The 23,941-nt window shown below is 40.8% G+C and overlaps 1 protein-coding gene across 1 annotated transcript in view; it reads left to right on the top strand.

The window, feature by feature from the left end:
* The window catches only part of LOC126154339 (uncharacterized), a 60,689-nt gene extending 53,247 nt beyond the window's left edge, over positions 1-7,442 (top strand). The window contains exon 6 of the mRNA XM_049916130.1: positions 7,291-7,442. Within this exon, the coding sequence (XP_049772087.1) occupies positions 7,291-7,442 (152 nt within the window). The remainder of the gene's footprint in view (positions 1-7,290) is intronic.
* Positions 7,443-23,941: the final 16,499 nt, after the last annotated feature.

Below are 23,941 nucleotides of genomic sequence, written 5' to 3'. Positions count from 1 at the left end.
TTCTGCAGTCAGCTTCAGATGCCGTTTTCCTAAATCTTCTTAGTACTGTTCCTCGAGAAGAACGTAGCCTTCCCTCCAGCGATTCCCATTTGAGTTCCCAAAACATTTCTGTAACACCTACGTATTGTTCAAACTTGCCGCTAGCAAATCTAGCAGCCCGCATCTGAAATGCCTCGACGTCTTGCTTCAATCCGACCTGGTGCGGATCACAAACACTCGAACAGTGCTCAAGAACAGTTCGCACCAGCGTCTTATATGCGATCTCCTGTACAAACGAACCACACTTTCCTAAACTTCTCCCAATAAACCGAAGTCGACTATTCCCTTTATACAGAGGTTAGGTTAGGGTATCGCTTCGCAACGCTACTCCCAGATATTTAAACGACGCTATTGTGTGAAGCAGTACACTGCTAATGCTGTATCCGAACATAACGGGTTTGTTTCACTTCTCAAACACATTAACTCACATTTTTATGCATCTAGAGCCAGATGATATCCATTACACCAGCTACAGATTATGTCTAGACCATCCTGTATCATTGCAACCCACCCTGTCCACCAGATAATTTATGTATATAAAACTACACGAAAATTTATTTTGGTCAGTTACAAACGTACTTAAAGTGTTATTTTGAAGCAAAATATCAGAAATCTATAAATCTGGAATCCGCTTGTTGCTGTTCATCTACAGTTTGCAGTACAACATGTGAGAAAAGGGCAAGCAAGCTGTTACAAACGAGCAATCCTTTCCAAAACTGTGCTGATTCGTGGGAACAAGCGTTTCAGTCTCTAGGAAATCTATTATATTCGAACTCAGAAGATGCTCTAGAATTCTGCAGCGAACCAGTGTCAAGGATATTGGTCTGTAATTTTACGAGTCCATTCTTTTATCGTTCTTATATACAGAGATCACCTGCACTTTTTCCCAGCCGCTTAGGACTATGCTCTGGGCGAGAGATTCGCGATAAATGCAAGCTAAATGAGGAACCAATGCCGTAGAGATTGCTCGGAAATGCCTGGCAGGGCGTCAACGAGGCCCTAGAGATTCTTTCTAAAACCGTATTGGGATTCCATCGGGACATGGCGAGTTATTTGTGTTTAAGTCTTTCAATTTTTTTTCTTTTTTTTATCCTACGCGAGGGGTGCTTATTACTATGTCGTCTGTAAGAGACTGTGCAATGGTCAAACGACTTTATGTTTGTACGATTCCCCTGTGTTAACGATATCTTAAATGCCGAGTTTGAAACTTTCATTTTCGTTTTGCTGTCTGTAACTGCCACATCGGACTGGTCAACGAGTGACTGAATGGAAGGCTTAGATCGACTTAGAGATTTTACATAGGACAAGAATTTTCTCTGGTTCTCGGTCAGACCATTGCCAAGGTGTGACTGTGGTAGTTGTACGCTTCGCGCATAGATCTTTTCACAGACGCATGAATCTCTATTAACTTTTGCCAGTCGTAATTTGTGTGTTCCCTTTTGAACCGAAAGTGCAACAGCCTTCGCTTCCTCAGCATTTACCGAACTCTGTTGGTAAACCACGGTGAGTCTTTTCCGTCCTTAATCTGTTTACTGGGCACATACTTGTCCACAGCACAATATCTAATCTGTTTAAACTTTGCCCATGTTTCGTCTATGTCCATCATACTCGAACTAAATGACTGTAATTCATTATCTCAGTGTCAGCCTCTATAGCTGAGTGGTAGCCGGCACGGTAGCTCACCGTTTTCGGTCAGAGAGCTGGTTCGCCTCTGTAATAAAAAACTGAGAAGGAGGGTCAACAAACGTACTTGAACGGATGTCATGTGACGTCCGCAACGACCAAACACAACGATCAACAGAAACAAAACAAAACAAGACAAAAAAGTGGTCAACGCGACGGAATGCCACGCTAAGGGGCCCTGGTTCGATTCCCGGATGGGTCGGAGGTTTTTCTCCGCTCAGGGACTGGGTTTTGTCTTGTCGTCAACATCATCTCATCGCCATAGACGCGCAAGTCGCCGAAGTGGCGCCAAGTAAAAAGACTTGCACCAGGAGACCGGTCTACCTGACGTGAGTCCCGAGCCACACGAAATTTCACTATCTAAGTTAGTTGCTAACAACAACTGCTTATGTGCTCTTTCTAATAGAAACACTTTGCTAGCCCTCTTGACTGATTTATTAACTTACGTAATCATAGTCTCTATGATGACATCATGATCAGTAAACCCTGTCTGTATACTGACGCTGTCTATTAGGTTAGGCCAGTTTATAGCTACAGAGTCTAAGGTATTTCCATTGCCTATGGGCTCCCGAACTAGCTGCACAAGACTGCGCTGTCTTGACTGGGTATACATTTTCATCTACACGAACTGTCCGCTGTTCCCCAACTCCTCTCGCCACACGTACTCTACTCCCAGAGCAACATAGACGTAATGATCTACCACGTTCATCCGACCAAAACTGGAAGGCCATCATGGAAGAAGGAAATCTCTCAAAAGATACTCAACAAAAGAAAGTTTTATGACACTAAGACTATTTTATGCGCTTTTTAGCTCTAGCTATAGTCTTGGCTCAGCTTAGGAGGCTTGTGTTTTCTGTTACGTGTACGATAAGTGGGGTGCGTTCGATGCCTCTGGAGAGTTTGCACTGTTCTTAACGACGTCACATCTGTAATTGCAGTACAATAGTCAGAGCACTGCAGAACTATCTGGGTCAAGCAGCAAATCTGTAATGCTTTTCAGGAATTTAAAACGATTGAAGAAAGTCGTTACAAGTATAAAAGCGCACGAAAATGTATTGAGATGAATTTCAGACGTACTTAAAGTGCGGCGGTTAGCACACGACGCTCGCGTTTGGGTGGATGGTACGTTAAAGTCTAAACTTCATTCTTTCCTTACTTCCTTCTAAGGAAAATCCGAACATATCTGATGTTGTAACGCCGCAATCAGCAGTACATACTACGACCAATAGAACTGCTGGCAAAAGCAACACACTGTAGCGGAATATACTCAATACATGTTATGTTTTCATGAAACATGCTTTGTTACTGCAGTAGTCCACCTCCGTAGCGCAGCCGTAGCATTACTGTCTAACACGCAAGGGGCCCGTGCTCGATTCCCGGCAGGGGACTGGGTGTTGTGTGCCTTCATCATCGTCTTCACCATCATTGACACGCAACTAAAAAGACATAGTACGCCCGCCAACCCTGAAGGGGATATCCCGGCCAATAAATGCACTGCAGTCCACAATACGTTTCCTACTGACTGTGTGAGGGATTTAATGACACCTTCACTTTCCGGGATAAAGTTTTCACTCCGCAGCGTAGTAAGCGCCGATACTAACCTTCCTGGTGGATTAAAACTGCGTACCCGACGGAGACCCGAACTCTGGACCTTTGACATTGCCGGGCAAGTACTGTGCCACCTGAGCTACCCAATAACAACTGATGAGCCCTCCTCACAGCTTTACTTCGGCCAGTAACTGGTCTCTTACATTCAAAACTTCACGAAGCTCTCCTAGAAAGCATCCCCCGGGCTGTGGCTAAGGCCGGTATTACACTATCAAATTTCTTTGTCAAAGATTTGATCAAAGATGTGATCCAATATTTCGTCCAATATATTTGACAATGATCTTTGACGTAGCGCTAGAGGGGGTATTACACTGTCATCAAATTTTTCGTCAAAGTTCAAGATGGCTGACAACAACTTGTTACTAACCGCAGCAGTTCTACGTACTCCAATTGCATTGTGTGCACATGCGGAAAAGAAGTGGGGGAAAAATGGAACCATACGTACGGGGTTGACAGTCTTAAAAGTCCTGGGATTACAACTTGATAATACATTCAGTTGGGAGGAGCACACCACAGAACTGCAGAAAGGCCTTAACAAATCTGTATTTGCAATTCGAGTGTTAGCAGACATAGGAAACATAAAAATGAAAAAGCTTGCATACTTTCATTCCATAATGTCATATGGGATAATATTTTGGGGTAAATCTTTAAGTCAAACAAGTTTTCAAGGTCCAAAAGCGTGTAATACGTATTATTTGTGGAGTAAATTCACGGACCTCCTGCAGAAACCTCTTCAAAGAACTGGGTATACTAACTACTGCCTCTCGGTATATTTACTTCTTAATGAAATTTGTCGTAAATAATATATCTCTTTTTCCAACAAACAACTCAGTTCATACATACAATGCCAGCAACAAAAATGATCTGCACAAGGACTTAAAAGCGTCTGTGATCTATTCTGTTTCTCGTTTTTATTCTCTGTGGGTGTTTTTAGTATTTGGAAAAAGGGACCGATGACCATCGCAGTCTGGTCCCTTTAATCCCACAAACCAACCAACTTACTTTAGTTCAAAAAGGGGTCCACTACTCAGGAACACTCATCTTCAATAATTTGCCAGGAAACATAAAAAAATTTAGTTAGAAATAAAGATCAGTTTAAAAGGAACCTGAAAGACTTACTACTGGCCAACTCCTTCTACTCCATTGGCGAAATTTTTAATAGAAACAAATGATGTATTGTATTTATTTATACTATTAGTATTGTTATTTCAGCTTTAAAAAAATCGACATGTTCCACATCCACGAGGCTCTCCTAAGCACGTATCTATGGAACGAAAAACTAGTCTAATCTGGGTGAAGCCTTGGGTTTTACGACGACACGATAAATGCATTCAACAAAACTTGTTACGTGAGCTTACAGTGGAAGACGTCAAGTCGTACATCAGTTACTTAAGAATGGATGACAATACATTTCTGTATGTGCTCAATGAAGTGTATCCTCATATCACAAAGCACCATATTCACGTAAGAACTGCTACATCTTCAGAAGACAGGCTCATTATAACACTCCCATTCCTTGCTACAGGAGAGGGTTATGTTAGCTTAGGTTAGGTTAGTTCAGGTTAGGTCTCCAATCTACTTAATCTATTTTTGTATTCAGGGTACCTCACGTTGTAAAGCGCCTCATCAGCTTCAGACATCTCTATTAATTTTGTAGTTGTCGGCACACACCAATTGTATTTACCGGCAATGGTTATAAAAACACTACAGACGACAGTACGCTGCAGCGATGCTAGCGCTCCATGTGGTAACATGTCACATTGCAGTGAACAGAAGACAAGCGGTTTCTTTGATCAAATATACAGCGGGGCCCTAGATTTGATCAAATATTGGACAACATTTGACAAAGTCCCTATTACACTATCAAATATCTTTGACAAAGATATTGGACAAAGATATTGGGCAAAGAAATTTGATAGTGTAATAGCGGCCTAATCCATGTCTTGGCAATATACAGGGCTATTACAAATGATTGAAGCGATTTCATAAATTCACTGTAGCTTCATTCATTGACATATGGTCACGACACACTACAGATACGTAGAAAAACTCATAAAGTTTTGTTCGGCTGAAGCCGCACTTCAGGTTTCTGCCGCCAGAGCGCTCGAGAGCGCAGTGAGACAAAATGGCGACAGCAGCCGAGAAAGCGTATGTCGTGCTTGAAATGCACTCACATCAGTCAGTCATAACAGTGCAACGACACTTCAGGACGAAGTTCAACAAAGATCAACCAATTGCTAACTCCATTCGGCGATGGTATGCGCAGTTTAAAGCTTCTGGATGCCTCTGTAAGGGGAAATCAACGGGTCGGCCTGCAGTGAGCGAAGAAACGGTTGAACACGTGCGGGCAAGTTTCACGCGTAGCCCGCGGAAGTCGACGAATAAAGCAAGCAGGGAGCTAAACGTGCCACAGCCGACGGTTTGGAAAATCTTACCGTTTCGAACTCATTGATGGGGACATGCTGCGCTGGGTGTGGGAGGAACTTGATTATCGGCTTGATGTCTGCCGAATCACTAAAGGGGCACATATCGAACATTTGTGAATGCCTAAAAAAACTTTTTGAGTTTTTGTATGTGTGTGCAAAGCATTGTGAAAATATCTCAAATAATAAAGTTATTGTAGAGCTGTGAAATCGCTTCAATCATTTGTAATAACCCTGTACTTTCTTCCAGGAGTGTTAGTCTTGCTAATTCCGCAGTAGAGCTTCTGTGAAATATGGAATGTTGAAGACGAGGTACTGACGGAAGTAAAGATCTGAGGAGGGCTCATCAGTCGTTATTCGGTAGCTCAGGTGGCAAAGTACTTGCCCAGCAGTGGTAAAGTTTCAGAGTTCGGGTCTCGGTCCGGTATGCAGCTCTAATCCACCAGAAAGGTTAGTAACGGCGCACACTACGCTGGGGAGTGAAAACTTTATTCTGGAAAGTGTAGGTGTCATTAAATACCTTTACTCTGTGTGCCAATGCTTCACTTGGCGCTGAGTGTACAGTATTCAGACGGTTGGTTTGGCACCGGCTATTATCCACGTTCCATCTATCCCATTTTTTATTATTGTTTATTGTAGGTTGTTTCTCGTTTTTATGAAGGATGATGTTTGCATCATTTGCCTCGTTTTATAACTGCATTTGGTGCTTAATGCCGTTTTAACAGTCAATGTTGGATTTCCCTTCTTTAATACACTGAGGTCCCTAATGATTTAAAGTACTCTGATTATGTTTAGTGATCGTCATTATTATGTTTTGTGATTATAATCCTGTGACGTGAGTCTTCTGGACCGTATGAACAGTCCCCCAGCTTTCTTCGGTGTAGATATGCACCTGAGGATATGGTTATAGTCCACGAATGCATTCGTGTACCAATAAAGATTATCATACAGCACAACCGGTGTTCTTATTGCAAGATGCATTACCACATCTGCGGATGCTCGGAGCGCAGACTTACTTGCAATGAATCGTGACAGTAATTTCAAACAAGGGAACATGGACTCGATACAATCAGGTTCACGATAAAACACAAACGATCACTTCCACTGAAGTTCATATTCAAATCCTGTGCGCCACTGATTTACAAAAATCCTGACGAAATTCTGTAACCGCACTCCTGTCATCAAACTAACTTCACTGTTCACAACTGCTATTCAACATAAGTCACTGTATTTACAAAGTCACGCACAACAGTAAATAAACTGTACACACTGGACGCCATTTAAATGTCACAGGGTGCTCTTGAATTCTCTTCCGTAGCTTGCCCTGGTCATCGGGAAAATTGTAAAGCAGGACAGCCACCTTACACAAAAAGCTGTAGATGGAGGTTTCCATTTGACTCCATAAATGCACAACCTGTAACGAAACATCAGTTCTCCTTCCTAGTCCTGGAGTAATGTGTACATTTGTTTCAGTGATTGTCCCTGCTATTGCCTCTAAGAGTAGGGACAGTGCTTGTGAAAGTCTTTCTCGTTTCAGAGCGCATGCTGGACCGCATGATCAACACCATGTGGCGCGTCGGCCTGGGTGCGGTGAAGCCGCTCGTCAACGATCTGGTCAGCACAGCCTTCACAGAGATCTTCAACAACGACTTCAAGGACTTCCCCTTCGACAAGATATTCCCACCATAAAGAAAACGTCAAAATTAAGTGAAAAAAATGGTAATAGAGGGTTTTTATGGCCTATGTTGACCGAGTGTAAATATGAACTGATTTGTCTGGTTTCGTCTGTATGTTTCTGGGAACGTCGGTTCTGTTTCAAGGTTGTTTGATGGTTGTTAGAACCATAAGAGATAGAAACACGTGACAAGGGTTTGCTGATATAGTAGTGCTCGACGTATTGTATGAAAAAAATCACAGAAGAAAGTAATTCTACCTCGTGTTCTTACAGCGTGGACTTGCCTCCACTAAGAGTCGTGATATTTTAGAGTAGAAGTTGAAAGTTTTGTATCTTATAGCGATTAACAATATGTTACTTATAACGATAAGAAATAAATTAAAACAAGGAGAGTATGATAAGAGTAAATGTGGTAGAATTAACACAGGTGATGCTCAAGGAACTAGATTGGTAAATGAGATGCTGAAAGTAATAGCCGAGTTTACAAGAAGACATAAAATGATGACCATCAACAACAAGAAATTCTTTTTTGGCTAAGAGACGTAACATAGAATACAAATTAAATATTTTCTGAAGATATTTGTGTGGAGCGGAGCCTTATATGGAAGTGAGACATAAAGAATAGTAGGAACTTTTGAACAGTGGTGACAGAGAAGAATGCTGAAGATTATGTGGGTAGAAGTGGCAGCTAATGAAAAGGAACTCCCGCGCAGAGAGGCCGCGTGGTTTGAGGCACCATGTCACGGATTACGCGGCCCATCAAGCAGGAGGTTCGAATCCGCCCTAGGGCATGAGTGTGTGTGTTGTTCTTAGCATAAGTTAGTTCAAGCAGCGTGTAAGTCTACGGACAGATGACCTTAGCAGTTTGGTCCCCTAGGAATTCACACATATTTGAACATTTCAAAAGGCGCTGAATGAGCACGAGAGAAACGAGTTTTACTACAAAACTTGATTAGAATACGGTGTACATAGATGAGCCTTGTCTTCAGGTATCGGGTGGTTGTTAATTTAGAAATAGAGGGAAGTATGATGGACAAAGTGCGTGTGGAATGCAGTACATATGCAAACATGAAAAGTGTTACACAAGAAAAACTTGTGTAGAGAGCTGCATCAAGCCAGCCTTTGTACCGATGACTGCAACGACAACAATAACAATAACAGAGAAAGAACAATATTACGTCAAAAAACAATGTGGTGAACGTTGCATGCTTTAATAGGCGCAACGTTAAGGTTAATGATACAGAAGGACACGACAGTAAGTGGTCGTTGCAGTCAGCTGAAACAATGATCAAGACTTTCAAACTTTGTTGAAACGTAGGAACAGGCAATGTCGGTTCGTCGAATTTGGCAGATAAATAGACATAACAGTCAACGTCGTTTCGGACAATTTATGTTTGTTGTTTACTAGTCAAATCTGCAATAGACAGAAGACCGTAAAATAAAACTATACCACTCATTAAGTCAGAAAAAATATCTACTACGATTTCTTCATTGCAATATAAATAGGTGTTTCTCGTAATCTATAGTCTGTTCAGTAACGTTAAAGATTTATTTAATTTTTCACGTCAATATGGTGTCAGAGTATAAGAGCCTGAAATTTGTAAGACTTTATGTTTCTTAATGCGTCTTACGACACATGCGCGCATTGTGTTCTGCCCCTGAGTAAAACAGGACGGCCCATATCGCCTTCTCACGTTGACACGACTACTACTTTTTGAGACACACTATGTGAAGTATAACATAAAAATAGATTTGCGCAAAATACATTTTCATAGTATTTTAGGAAACTTTAATACAGTGGGAGGTATAGAAGAGCTCTAGAACGCCAACTACGAATACATTATCGAGAAGTACTTTATGGACCACAGAAAAATGAGAAAAGTAAAAATACTATAAACAGTATGTGTTTAATGTAATAAGACAGAGCTACAATGTAGGAAAAGTGTACGCTAAATAAAACATATGAAAACAGGATCACCAAGGGAAACTGTCTTCTCAGGAACGCGCATTACGAGGAATGAAAACTTTCATCAGAATGACTGTGCGGGATGTCTGCGCCCAGGACGGGTTTTAGGCCCATGTGTCATAAGCCGCCGTTTGGGGCGCCAATATAAGTGCAAAATTTGTATGCATGGAGTATCAGAATAGTGCCGAAACGTTTCGCGGGTGAAGCTACATCTACGTCTACATCTACATTTATGCTCCGCAAGGCACCCAACGGTGTGTGACGGAGAGCACTTCACGTGCCACTGTCATTACCTCCCTTTTCTGTTCCAGTCGCGGCCACTGTCATTACCTCCCTTTTCTGTTCCAGTCGCGTATGGTTCGCGGGAAGAACGACTGTCTCAAAGCTTCCGTGCGCGCTCGAATCTCTCTAATTTTACATTCGTGATCTCCTCGGGAGGTATAAGTAGGGGGAAGCAATATATTCGATACCTCATCCAGAAACGCACCCTCTCGAAACCTGGCGAGCAAGCTACACCGCGATGCAGAGCGCCTCTCTTGCAGAGTCTGCCACTTGAGTTTGCTAAACATCTCCGTAACGCTATAACGGTTACCAAATAACCCTGTGACGAAACGTACCGCTCTTCTTTGGATCTTCTCTATCTACTCCGTGAACCCGATCTGGTACGGATCCCACACTGATGAGCAATACTCAAGTATAGGTCGAACGAGTGATTTGTAAGCCGCCTCCTTTGTTGATGGACTACATTTTCTAAGGACTCTCCCAATGAATCTCAACCTGGTATCCGCCTTACCAACAATTAATTTTATATGATCATTCCACTTCAAATCGTTCCGCACGCATACTCCCAGATATTTTACAGAAGTAACTACTACCAGTGTTTGTTCCGCTATCATATCATCAAACAATAAAGGATCCTTCTTTCTCTGTATTCGCAATACATTACATTTGTCTATGTTAAGGGTCAGTTGCCACTTCCTGCACCAAGTGCCTATCCGCTGCAGATCTTCCTGCATTTCGCTACAATTTTCTAATGCTGCAACTTCTCTGTATACTACAGCATCATCCGCGAAAAGCCGCATGGAACTTCCGACACTATCTACTAAGTCATTTATATATATTGTGAAAAGCAATGGTCCCATAACACTCCCTTGTGGCACGCCAGAGGTTACTTTAACGTCTGTAGACCTTTCTCCATTGATAACAACATGCTGTGTTCTGTTTGCTAAAAACTCTTCAATCCAGCCACACAGCTGGTCTGATATTCCGTAGGCTCTTACTTTGCATATCAGGCGACAGTGCGGAACTGTATCGAACGCCTTCCGGAAGACAAGGAAAATAGCATATACCTGGCAGCCTGTATCTAATATTTTCTGGGTCTCATGAACAAATAAAGCGTGTTGGGTCTCACACGATCGCTGTTTCCGGAATCCATGTTGATTCCTACAGAGTAGATTCTGGGTTTCCAAAAACGAAATGATACTCGAGCAAAAAACATGTTCTAAAATTCTGCAACAGATCGACGTCAGAGATATAGGTCTATAGTTTTGCTCATCTGCTCGACGACCCTTCTTGAAGACTGGGACTACCTGTGCTCTTTTCCAATCATTTGGAACCTTCCGTTCCTCTAGAGACTTGCGGTACACGGCTGTTAGAAGGGGGGCAAGTTCTTTCGCGTACTCTGTGTAGAATCGAATTGGTATCCCGTCAGGTCCAGTGGATTTTCCTCTGTTGAGTGATTCCAGTTGCTTTTCTATTCGTTGGACACTTATTTTGATGTCAGCCATTTTTTCGTTTGTGCGAGGATTTAGAGAAGGAACTGCAGTGCGGTCTTCCTCTGTGAAACAGCTTTGGAAAAAGGTGTTTAGTATTTCAGCTTTACGCGTGTCATCCTCTGTTTCAATGTCATCATCATCCCGGAGTGTCTGGATATGCTGTTTCGAGCCATTTACTGATTTAACGAAAGACCAGAACTTCCGAGGATTTTCTGTCAAGTCGGTACATAGAATTTTACTTTCGAATTCACTGAACGCTTCACGCATGGCCCTTCTTACGCTAACTTTGACATCGCTTAGCTTCTGTTTGTCTGAGTGGTTTTGGCTGCGTTTAAACTTGGAGTGAAGCTCTCTTTGCTTTCGCAGTAGTTTCCTAACTTTGTTGTTGAACCACGGTGGGCTTTTCCCGTCCCTCACAGTTTTACTCGCCACGTACCTGTCTAAAACGCATTTTACGATTGCCTTGAACTTTTTCCGTAAACACTCAACATTGTCAGTGTCGGAACAGAAATTTTCGTTTTGATCTGTTAGGTAGTCTGAAATCTGCCTTCTATTACTCTTGCTAAACAGATAAACCTTCCTCCCTTTTTTTATATTCGTATTAACTTCCATATTCAGGGATGCTGCAACGGCCTTATGATCACTGATTCCCTGTTCTGCACTTATAGAGTCGAAAAGTTCGGGTCTGTTTGTTATCAGTAAGTCCAAGATGTTATCTCCACGAGTCGGTTCTCTGTTTAATTGCTCGAGGTAATTTTCGGATAGTGAACTCAGTATAATGTCACTCGATGCTCTGTCCCTACCACCCGTCCTAAACATCTGAGTGTCCCAGTCTATATCTGGTAAATTGAAATCTCCACCTAAGACTATAACATGCTGAGAAATTTCATGTGAAATGTATTCCAGATTTTCTCTCAGTTGTTCTGCCACTAATGCTGCTTAGTCTGGAGGTCGGTAAAAGGAGCCAATTATTAACCTAGCTCGGTTGTTGAGTGTAACCTCCACCCATAATAATTCACAGGAACTATCCACTTCTACTTCACTACAGGATAAACTACTACTAACAGCGACAAACACGCCACCACCGGTTGCATGCAATCGATCGTTTCTAAACACCGTCTGTGCCTTTGTAAAAATTTCGGCAGAATTTATCTCTGGCTTCAGCCAGCTTTCTGTACCTATAACGATTTCAGCTTCGGTGCTTTCTATCAGCGCTTGAAGTTCCGGTACTTTACCAATGCAGCTTCGACAGTTTACAATTACAATACCGATTGCTGCTTGGTCCCCGCATGTCCTGACTTTGCCCCGCCCCCTTTTAGGCTGTTGCCCTTTCTGTACTTTCCCGAGGCCATCTAACCTAAAAAAAAACGCCCAGTCCACGCCACACAACCCCTGCTACCCGTGTAGCCGCTTGCTACGTGTAGTGGACTCCTGACCTATCCAGCGGAACCCGATGACAGCGGCAAATATGGGAGTAAATATGGAAGTGCCAATGATTTGTTTGCGAGATATTTGCGACTGTGTGGTTAACAACCGCTACTAACGTCGTTATCAAATATAGTCATAGTTAGTATAAAGCCTTTCTGCTATATCAACATCAAATACAACACCACTTCAGCACGTTACATTTTACAATTTATTGCACATTTTGTTATATCTGTGCATGCTACTTAGCAATTACAGTTACATAAATAAAAAATCTTATTGTACCTGTGAATAATTTCAAATGATCAGATGCAAATTTGCTGGTTCTGAATCTGGTGAAACTTGTATTTTTGAAAATGGTTTGACCTCAGGTAATGATTTTATTGTGTTTTTACTACAGCTAGTGAAAAACGTTACACTCTGTCCACTACAATGCTCTTAATCAAACAAGCAATGTTCGGTTAACGATTCTTAAATCACTTTGGTAAGAGAAAATTCTCTTTTCGTAAGCGAGAGACAATAAATTCTATCACCTCTGTAACAGTAAGGCTCAATGAATTTCTTTCTGTAAATTCCAGATTTAAATGAATATTATTACCTTGAGAATTCTGCGTTCACCAGCACTGCATATCTGCAGTACATAATAATTTCGCTAAGATCGTTAGTGAAGCGCTTATCTTTGGATTTAATTGCTGCATCTTGATAAAAAACAATGGATTCGGACATCTGTGTCAGTACGAAGCTCAGCGTGTAGGGTGAAAGGGTTTTAAACCTGTTTTAACATAAAATGCAATTACGTTAATGAGGAAATCGCACAAAATAGCGGGGACCGTGGAGCAGAATCCGACTAACCGGTCAACCTCCTCATATCACAATTTACGTTGACAAAATACGTTATGAATGAAATATGGTGCCAAGGGAGCATAAGAAAAATTCATTAAACTTCCCTTGCGGATGTATACATATTTAACAGTTCACAATCTCTAATAATTTCTTTCACAATCGTTATCGTGAACGCGAACGTATTTCTTCAGATTTTGTACAATACACACAGTGCATTACAGATATCAATATCATTCACACGTTTACTTTGTAGTATGTCTCGTACGAAGTTCAAAAGAAGTCCTGCGAATAATCTCCTTCATATCCACATTTTCACTCCAAGGAATAACCGCCTTTCATTGTCAAAATAGCGTAACGATAACCTTCCAAAATCAATGCTGGACGCTCTCTATCGCATAACGTAAATTTACACTAAGTATGAAAAATGAAATGTTCTCAGTGAAGTTACAGTTTCTGTATGTATCCGTTAAAACATATAAGCATATGAAATAAAGTTAACTCGGAGATGGGGATAGAATAACTTGTACTTGGTAAAGTAATTGTTTTTCATGTCGTACTGACAATTGGAAACAATACTGCACCTGTTTCCTCACTGTGTGATGTGCTCTGACCAGCTGTGCAACCATCCACCTTTCCTGCCATACTGCGCAGCCGACAATGACGTCAAACCAGTGTGGCAGAAACATTTGACTCCAGACCGCAGTGTTCAGTTGGTGCCCTACAGGTCTCTTCTTCCATGATAGAGCATGGTTTCGTGTCCGCTTGTCCAGCACTTTTGGGAAGCTACTCTGGTTTTTATGGTATTCATAACGACAAATTAATTGAAAAAATGTGTCGTAAGAAAAAAAATTCCATCCGGAACACGTAATCGGGAAGATGAAGCACACGAAAGAGACAAAACTAAAGAGCAAGGTGAGGGTATGGAAGTTTCGCTCTTACTCAGAGTAGAAATACTTTCAGCTTAAGTGATGAATTCGCTACGGCTACAACAGTCTCTTCAAGAGCTGCACTATAGCTGAGGCTGGTAAGATCTTATGTTATTTACTTGTTACTATACTTAGTTCTTTGGTTTTTTTTTAAATAGGAATTTCATTGGGGTGTATTTCTCTATTACTACAAGTGGCGGGTAGGTTGGAATCTAAGCATTGTCTTGTAACTTTACTTAAATGCCTAACAGAATTTTTGCGACAACTTTTAAAGTTCTTTATTATCATTTTTCAGGTGGATACCGCCATAACACAATGTGATTCGAGAAATTCAGCGATAAACGATCAAAATTTCGCAAGGGAAACGTAGATTTCAATGAAATTTTTCTGAAGGAGATGGGTTAATTAAAATTAATATCGGAATCTGCAAGGCTGAACGACCCTTCGTATGAGCTCATTCTTATAGACGAAGGTTCGTGCAAGGCGAATGTTTTTGTCATTTTTACGACCGTAATCAAAGCATCTAAGAAAATGAACTTTGAGGCCATCATAATTATCGACTAAATTACGATGACTGATCTCAAACCGTTACTGCAGGCGGAACTGCTTTCAGCGACAATCTGCAACACTAGTGCTTACCGCGTATCTGAAAATAGTATGTAAGACTTATTCTAGCTATTGGCATTACAAAACGTGAGCATTTCTCGTAGGAAAACAGCATCTAAAAGGGACACATAGTCATGAGAAATATAGTATTTCTTGCGGACAAGCAATAGCATGTAGCTTCGTTCTCACACAAAACGAAATTTTAATATAATGAACACACAAATGTTAATACTTTTGTAAATGTGAGGTAATATTCAAAGACTGATTATAGAATAGCCAGCCAGTGACTGCAAACTCTCTCAAATATTGCACAAACCCATCAATAGCTAATTTTACTACAAAAATGGTTCAAATGGCTCTGAGCACTATGGGACTTAACTTCTATGGTCATCAGTCCCCTAGAACTCAGAACTACTTAAACCTAACTAACCTAAGGACATCACACACATCCATGCCCGAGGCAGGATTCGAACCTGCGATCGCAGCGGTCGCGCGGTTCCAGACTGTAGCACCTTTAACAGCTTGGCCATCCCGGCCGGCAATTTTACTACACAAAAAGCATGAACAGGCCAAATTTCTTATTTTGTTGCATGTTCGACAGATCATTTGAACACTTCTTTTATCGAAATAATGTGGAACGAGTCAGTTTACATGATATGCATGATATGTATACGTGATTACTGTTAACGTTAAAGTAACACCTTATCATTTTATTCCTACTCATGCAATTGCACTTAAACTTTTTTTCCCTCTGGCTACCCAGTTTTAAGTAGAAATTCGCTAATGGAATAGAAGGAGCTGTCAAGGAGAAATGATATAAAAGATAAAGTTAGATTTAAATAGTTCAAATAGCTCTGAGCACTATGGGACTTAACTCCTGAGGTCATCAGTCCCCTAGAACTTAGAACTACTTAAACCTAACTAACCTAAGGACATCACACACATCCATGCCCGAGGCAGGATTCGAACCTGGCTGTAGCGCCTAGAACCGCACGGCCACTCCGGCCGGCTAAAGTTAGATTTAGAACTTGATTATCTACCTGTCAGACGTCTTATATTATTGGGCATATGATCAAAAATTTTTATTGCTGCTTACTGAACTCCTCTTTGAGCCACTGACAGCTCTAACAGTGAGTAATACAGGTCATTTTTTCCTCTAATGTTGTAGGTATATACATCATTGTCCTCCTCAAATTGTCGTGGATTATTTTTGACGAATTTCACTAACAAAAAAATGTACTGGCACGCGCAGTTAAAATGCCTAGCTCTTTGATGAGGTACATACATGACATCCGTGTGTGAAAACCGAATATATTGTTATTGCTCTCTTTTGTGCAATCAGTACTATCTTTCTAAGTGATAAGTAACCTCAGAAAATTATTCCGTACGACATTATTGAGTGGAAATACGCAAAATTTGTCAAGAGGTTAATATGATTGTTTCGAGAATTAGCAATTATACGAAGAGAAAAAGTAGCTGTAATCAATTGTTTGAGAATCTTAGTAATATGCTTGTTCAAGTTTTCATCAATAAGTACGCCCAACAATTTGAAGCATTCTTACCTACTTACTGACTCCTGCTCATGTGCTACATCATTTCTTGGTATGACTCCATTTGTTGAACAGGACTAAATGTAGTGTGTTTTTCAAAATTTAGGGAGAGCTCATTTTCATAAAATCACTCAATAATTTATTGGAAAATGTCTGATACTAACTCTTCTCTCTCTAATGGAATTTATTATGTGTCGTTTGCCAAAAGTACCAAATTTGCTTGTTGAATGTTAAATTTTATTAATATCTAAGCGAGGGAGAGACTGATTGTCACGTGGTCTCACTGGATATCGGCATCCACTTGGCCCCATGTCTCCGAACCTAACAGAAAGCAGTGCTACGTTCCATTACAATTTAAACAAACATGCTAGAATTTACTCTGCCTGAATATGACTCAAAAACACCACGTACTTCAAAAAATTTGAGTGAAACGCTTGGAAGGCGTAATTTAAGCTAAGAGCATGTAGTTATCTCACCCAAAAAGGTGCAGCAGCAAGACGAAACACTGTAGCTCAGCTAGCGTGAGGTCCGCATTGTCTAAAGCAATTCCCTGCACACCACTGACAGTGTCGACATTCCCAACAATGTTTCCCTTCACACCTTTGCCAATCCTGAGCATGGGTGTTAGCATAACGTAACACCAGACTGTCGACGGTAGCCTATTCCAAGAAATAACCAGTAGGAAATCTGCGAAGATGGCTTTGAAATCCTGAATGATTTTATACCATTAAGAACCAACGATGTGTTTTCAATTATAGTGGACCAGGAAGTGACCAATTACAGAATTTCAACCAATCCGAACTTTTTGTGAACTGTGTGCCCTGTCGCAACGTTATGGTAGGTGGCCAGGTGTCCATTCTATACCAACATAACACTGAATACTCAGTTTATGTAATGTATTATCCGTCGTACGTGACTCCCCTCACCCCCCCCCCCCCTCCACCTTCCGACCACCACCATTCTTGTTGTTAACACTAAGGGCGACAGCATTTTTTTTGAACTCCTGTACTTGAAAAAAAATGTTTGGTCTTGACTCATGAAAAATATTTTTATCCCGTAGTAGCATTTATCGTAACAAAATTAGTTGCCAAGAAATAATTTTTATTGCTGTAATTTTTTGTCCCATATGAGACTCACTCGTTAAAACTTACATGAACGATGTTCTCCTGTGAACATTTTCAGTACAGTTCAATATGTTTTCAGTTTATTTTGTAGTCTATTTATCGATGGAATATTTTGAAGAAGCGTTCACCTGTTCATAAAATCTTACAGCAGTACTCGCTGGGCTATTACATTGAGCCAGTGCATGATACTGTTTTTAAAGCTAGTGAAGATCTACAGTAGGTATTTTCGAAATAAAATGTTGCCTTGGTACTGCAATTATATTATTTAAGAATCGATATGTTGTCAAATGAAAGCACGCAACATTAAAAATATATGTATAACGATTTATTATGTTAAGTTCATCTAATTAGTACGAATATTAAGATTATCGGTTTCAGCGTAATATTTCAACCTACAAACGTGAAAATTAATCCACTAACAGTTTCTAGAAGATATATGAAAGCTAGTTATGTGCACACGAGCGTCGTGAAAACTGTACGAAATATGTCGATAAAACATGTATCAGGGCGTCACAAGTTGCAAGACTGATATCAGAACACTGCCATCCACCCTTTATGTAGGGTTTATGGATGAGAATGGCGGAGGAAATTGAGGAGTGGGGAACTCAGCTCATACTATTCACTTTGTGGAGCTTTTCACCTACCCCACGGACTTCCTACTATCAAGGCCTGAACGAGTTCTGACAGGTTTCTCGAGGATGACGTAATCCTAGATAAATTAGTACCGTAGCTTACCAGCAATAACAGGCAATGCGCCTTCCCACCGGCGGTGCTAACACTGCTGTCAGGACGTCGAATGAATTATATATCGGACCGAATGTCTCTGAAACAGGATTTCTTTAAGATTATATGTTTAAAAAAACGTACTCTGAAATCTGACTTCTCTTTCTCAGGAGACAGCCAGTGCTGTCCAGTTTTTCTGTGGTCCATCTGACAAAAATATTTTTCGAAGTCACATTACGAAATCTATTACCTGTGGAGATCCTCATTTCTTCAAGTTTAACCCACTTGATTGCGTCTTCTCACAGCGAGGCTCTAAAGCATCACTGTCTGCTCAGCACACGATTACATCTCAGACTTTCCTCTGCAACTTCGGTTTCATTCTTTATTTCACAACTTTATGCCATGTGTGTCTTTCTTCCTCCTATGAATATTCAGTTTACTTTATAAACCGCCGTTTTTTTTCAGCTTTCATTGCCGTTACTTTTTTCAGCTACTATGGCACACTCATGTAGAACAGTTCTCATCTCTGCTTTGGTCTCTCCCTGACCAAAGCAGAGATGGAAGCTGTTGTACATGAGCGTGCCAAAGTAGCTGAAAAAAGTAACAGTGGTTTACAAAGTAAATTTAATATTATAGGAGGGAGAAAGACACACGGCTTAAATTTGTGAAAAAAAAATGAAACCGAAGTTGCAGAGGAAAGTCTGAGAAGTAACCGTTGTTTATTGCTGAAACATTTCTTTCCAGTTCTTATTTCAAATTGCTCTTTTGTTTCTACTCCTATGTGATAGTTTCCCGACCCATATTTAACACCTCAGTGAAGTCTCATTTCCCTCATCTATAAACATTTTCTCCACTTCCACTGCTAGAGCAAATAGAACATAGTTTTCTCATCCCTTCGTTCGTTCCGTCCATCAGTGCTCTTCAACTTACTTATTACTGGTGCGATCATTGTCCATTCTACAAGCCGGTCGCACGAAGCATTTCAGTTCCCGGTCTACTGGCGTCTTTTTTCTTTTCTTTTTTTTCATTCTACTTATTGAGTGTGTAAACATGCAAACAGTAATAAGAACACCGTCCTTGAATTCTGGTTCAAAATGGTTCAAATGTCTCTGAGCACTATGGGACTCAACTGCTGTGGTCATAAGTCCCCTAGAACTTAGAACTACTTAAACCTAACTAACCTAAGGACATCACACACATCCATGCCCGAGGCAGGATTCGAACCTGCGACTGTAGGAGTCGTGCGGTTCCAGACTGTGCGCCTTTAACCGCTCGGCCATTCTGAAATTACTGTTATTGATAATACGTGAAGAATTAAGTACAAGTTTTATTTTGTTTATTCGTTCGGAATGTATAAGGCGAACATTAAAAAAGGAGATTACGCCATTAAACAATACAAAGTTTTACACAATAAGTCTTTTATTGAAAGCCAGCCAGTGACATTGTCCGTGAGTTTATGTACGTCCCCAAGTTCACCACTTAACCATGCATAGTGCTCTCGACCTGGTGGTGCATCGATTGGCTGAGTCCACTATCTGCACTGAGGGTCGTTCGAGAGTCCCAATGTTGGCATCATCTCGCTTCTTCTTTCGAAGATTTGGGTTCGACAGTTTTTACTATATTCTTTCGGTAGTAACTGACTTTCTGATTTCAGTTGATGCTATATTAATTCGTACGAGTAGCCAGTAAATTATTATAGGTGGAAGCGTTCCAGAAATTATTCTCATTATTTCTCTCAGGTGAGTTTTGATTTTTTATACGTGTGCACCTCCGGTCTATACACATGCACAACACTAGGCCGCTGTCAAGACTAAAGTTCGCAATACGTTTGCATCACATCCGCAGGTTGCTCCAGTGAGTCTGGAAAGGATGGTAATTCTAGATTTCAGTCTTTGTTTTGTTTCCTCTATATGGCTATGTACCATAGGGACTCGATACTCCTCACGCGTTACTCCAAGATACCGGGAATTATCTTCAGGTTTACTGATCTGGTTATTCATGCAGATGTTCAAATTTTTTTTGGTTTCTCTATTATTAAGATGCTTCATGCCGTCCCGTGTTTCTCTAATTTTTCCTCCATTTAAAATATCCATTACTTTATAAATATGGTCGCACTGAGTTTTTCTATCAGTTTATAAAGTAGGCCATGCCTCCACTATTTCGTATACTCATGTTACTGTCATCAGGACAACGCCCGTTTTTTTTTTTCCTTTTACCTCAGCTTCTTTCCATGTAACAGGTATTTTGTACAACTTGGTGCACTCAGAAGAGTTTTGCTAGCCAGTACCTTCTTACTGGTCATTGATTTTTCAGGATTTCATCAATTCCTATTGCTTTGCTGCCTTTGATCTGTGTCAATGCTTCAGTGATCACATGGATCTCAACGTCTTCTGTTATTTCCATGTCCACCTGCTTATTCTATGTTATCATTTTTATTATTTAGAAATTTCTTTCTTTTCAGAAATTCTTAAACAGATTTTTGATGTCTGTTTCATGTGTAAAGCTATCTCACTGTGTGTCATTCTCGTACTGTGTCGGTGTAGGGTTATGGCTCCAATTAATCTTCGTAGAAGATTCCAGCTCTTGCAGTTAGAATGAGTAAATTCGATGCGCTCCATCATTTCAATTCATCTGCCCCTGTATTCATTGTTCGAATCAATTCTTGCGCGGCCCCTCCCGCCAGAGGTTCGAGTCCTCCCGCGGGAATGTGTGTGTGTGTGTGTTGTTTTTAGCATAAGTTAGTTTAATTAGTGTATAAGTGTAGGGCACGATGACCTCAGCAGTTTGATCCCTTAGGAATTCATACACACTTGAACACCAGCATGGAGTGTGTTCCTTCTTAATACCGCTTGGAAGTCTTTTCAGTGCAGATTATATATCAGAGTAGTAAAACGCGGTGGTATGTTGCGTTATGAGATAATATGTGCGCATATTGCTGAATAAAATAATTGGTAAGCGGATCATGAGCGCACAGTAACCTCTGTTTATAAGTTTAGATCACGGTGGAACTATCTAATTTAATAAATGAGTGACATTTCTGAATGTTCGGAGTAACTGAACAGTATCACTGATTGCCACCGCTGCGAAATGCATCTTCGACTTCTCTGACTACCATGAGGACGCATATCATAATACTTGTCAATAAATCCTTATGAAAAGGTGGCCCGCATTACGTCCTATTAGTAAAAGTGTTATATATATTCACCGACGCAAATACACCAATACAGTACGGACACTGAATACCGACTGCGCTTCATTCATGAACTGCCAAACAGCTTCACTTGATTTGTTGTACAGGTCGAAAGGAAAGAATTATTTAGTTTTAGTACACTAATAATTGAGTCTCTGTGTTGCCAGCACATCAGTATATACGTAGAATGGTACAAGAACTTACATTCCGTTTGCTACACAGAACGCATAAACACAGGAATTCTATAAATAGAATTAGTGTATGAGAATCGTTTAACAATCCGATCGTATGCCAGCGTGATCGGCGGCTCACACGCTCTCTATCGAAATAGTGGAATGTTAACGTGGCATGATATCTTACATAATCTATCTATTGACAATACAGGGTTGCTTTATTACATTTCCTTATTTGCAAGACACGATGTGCATACAGTGTTAGTAAAAGAAGTAATGCATTTATCGATTTTCGTACGCATACAAATATGAGTCAGATGTGACATAGTGTGTTGCCCTCAGTGGCATCACTGCCTGGCTCGTTACTCCTTATTATGAGATATTGTCTTCTTGCAAGAGCACATGTCAATGCAGCGAAGTGCATTTTCATTTAAAAGCGTGGCGGAGAGAAATAGAAATAACCATATACATTTATTATGGAAATTTTTTAAATAATTTAAGGAATATACGATTGAAATTCCGTTTGTAAGTTGAGAAGGTTACCAAATATCTTTTGGTAGTAGACTGCTAAGCTGAAACATGAGTTAAGCTTACTGTTTCGATGCATGTGAAATGAAAGAACGTAACTGTACGTGTAATGATCAAATCCTGTTATCTACGTTACATAGCACTTATCTTGAGCACATATCTTGAGATAAATACACATTCCAGACTTCATGTTTTCTTGATCTGGTTTCTCAAGTTAGTAACCTTTCTTGAAGGATTCACTTTTGTCTTTACCTGCGAGGTTAGTTTCCAAATATCTTTGTTGCAGTTACGCCCGTCCGTGCTTTAGCACATGCAAACTTGTTTAAGCATCCTCTGGGATATACAGAGTCTCTTTCAATTCCTATTAAAGGCTTCTAGGGGCTATAGAGGGAACCTCGTACATAATGTTTTGATAAGGAACCCACATCTGGGGATATACCGTTTGAAAATTAAATAAGACTGAAGATCGGCTCATTTTCAAATCTCCCGCTACATGGCACGCACACTAGGGAGACAATGAGCTCTGGCCCATGTATTCTACAGGAGCCCATGGCGTGGACAATGTTTCGAGTACTCGTCGTAGGGTTATCTTCAACGCAGAGAAGGAGGTCCTCTTCAAATTCAAGAGTGCTGCTCGTCCGTGGAGCATCACAACCAACAGTCCTCCATGGGAACGTACCAGTTTCTCGTGGTCTGTAGAAAATGGTACGTGACGTCAATTTTAGCACAGGAGTGAGAACGGTACCCCTTCTCAGCTTTTGTGTGCGCACCGTGAAACTGGAGATTTAAATGTAGTCCAATCTTCAGACGCATTTTATATCCAAACGGTACATTTCGGAACATCGATTCCTTACCAAGATTTATCTACTAAGTTCCCTCTACGACTTCCAGAGGCCTGTAACTGGAATTAAAGAACACCCCGCATAAACATTTAATCCATAGTCAACATGTTTTCCAACAACACCACAAATCTCAGCAAACCAGAATACAAGTGTGCACACTTTAATATTATTTATTGTAACATAAATTGCAGTGTTGGTGACTGGAAATACACTGACGAGCCGAAACCCCACCGCCAACGTGAGAGTGAACGCCGATCGGTGGAATTTATATATGCGGAGCAGAAGCGAATGAGGAATTATCCTAGCATCGATACGGGTCTCAAATAAGGAAATCCACTGACCCAAGCGATTTGGACACAGGGCACATTGTTACGGACAGACGTCTGGCAACGAGCATCTCGGAAACGGTGCAGCTGTTGGTTAGTCTGCCTGCTGTTACCGCGAATAACTAAGGAAAGTGAAGGATGGCGAAACCGCGAGCATGTGGCACGTCGCAGAACGTGGAGTTTGGAGACTTATCCGCTCTGTAAAGCAGAACACACGGCAATCTCTGGCAGGTAGGACCATGGGGTACAACACTGATGCAAGTGTTTCGCATCACTGAACGAGGGGTTCTGCAGCTAAACGACCTCTAAGTGTTCCCATGTTGACCTAACGTCATCGTCAATTAGGAATGAAGTGGGCGCGGTATAATCGAGATTGCATGATAATGTGAGGAAGTAATGGAAAAGTGTAGTTTTAAGATTTTCCTAATAAATTTGCTTTAAATATTCTAGTATTTTTCGTAACATAATACACAGTCAGTTCCAGAAGAAAGTATACTCCATAATTTTAACTGTAAC

Source organism: Schistocerca cancellata, chromosome 2, assembly GCF_023864275.1.
Source record: "Schistocerca cancellata isolate TAMUIC-IGC-003103 chromosome 2, iqSchCanc2.1, whole genome shotgun sequence".
Lineage (NCBI taxonomy): Eukaryota > Metazoa > Arthropoda > Insecta > Orthoptera > Acrididae > Schistocerca > Schistocerca cancellata.
The sequence above is the reverse complement of the archived record's forward strand: the minus strand, read 5'-3'. Positions and strand labels throughout refer to the sequence as shown.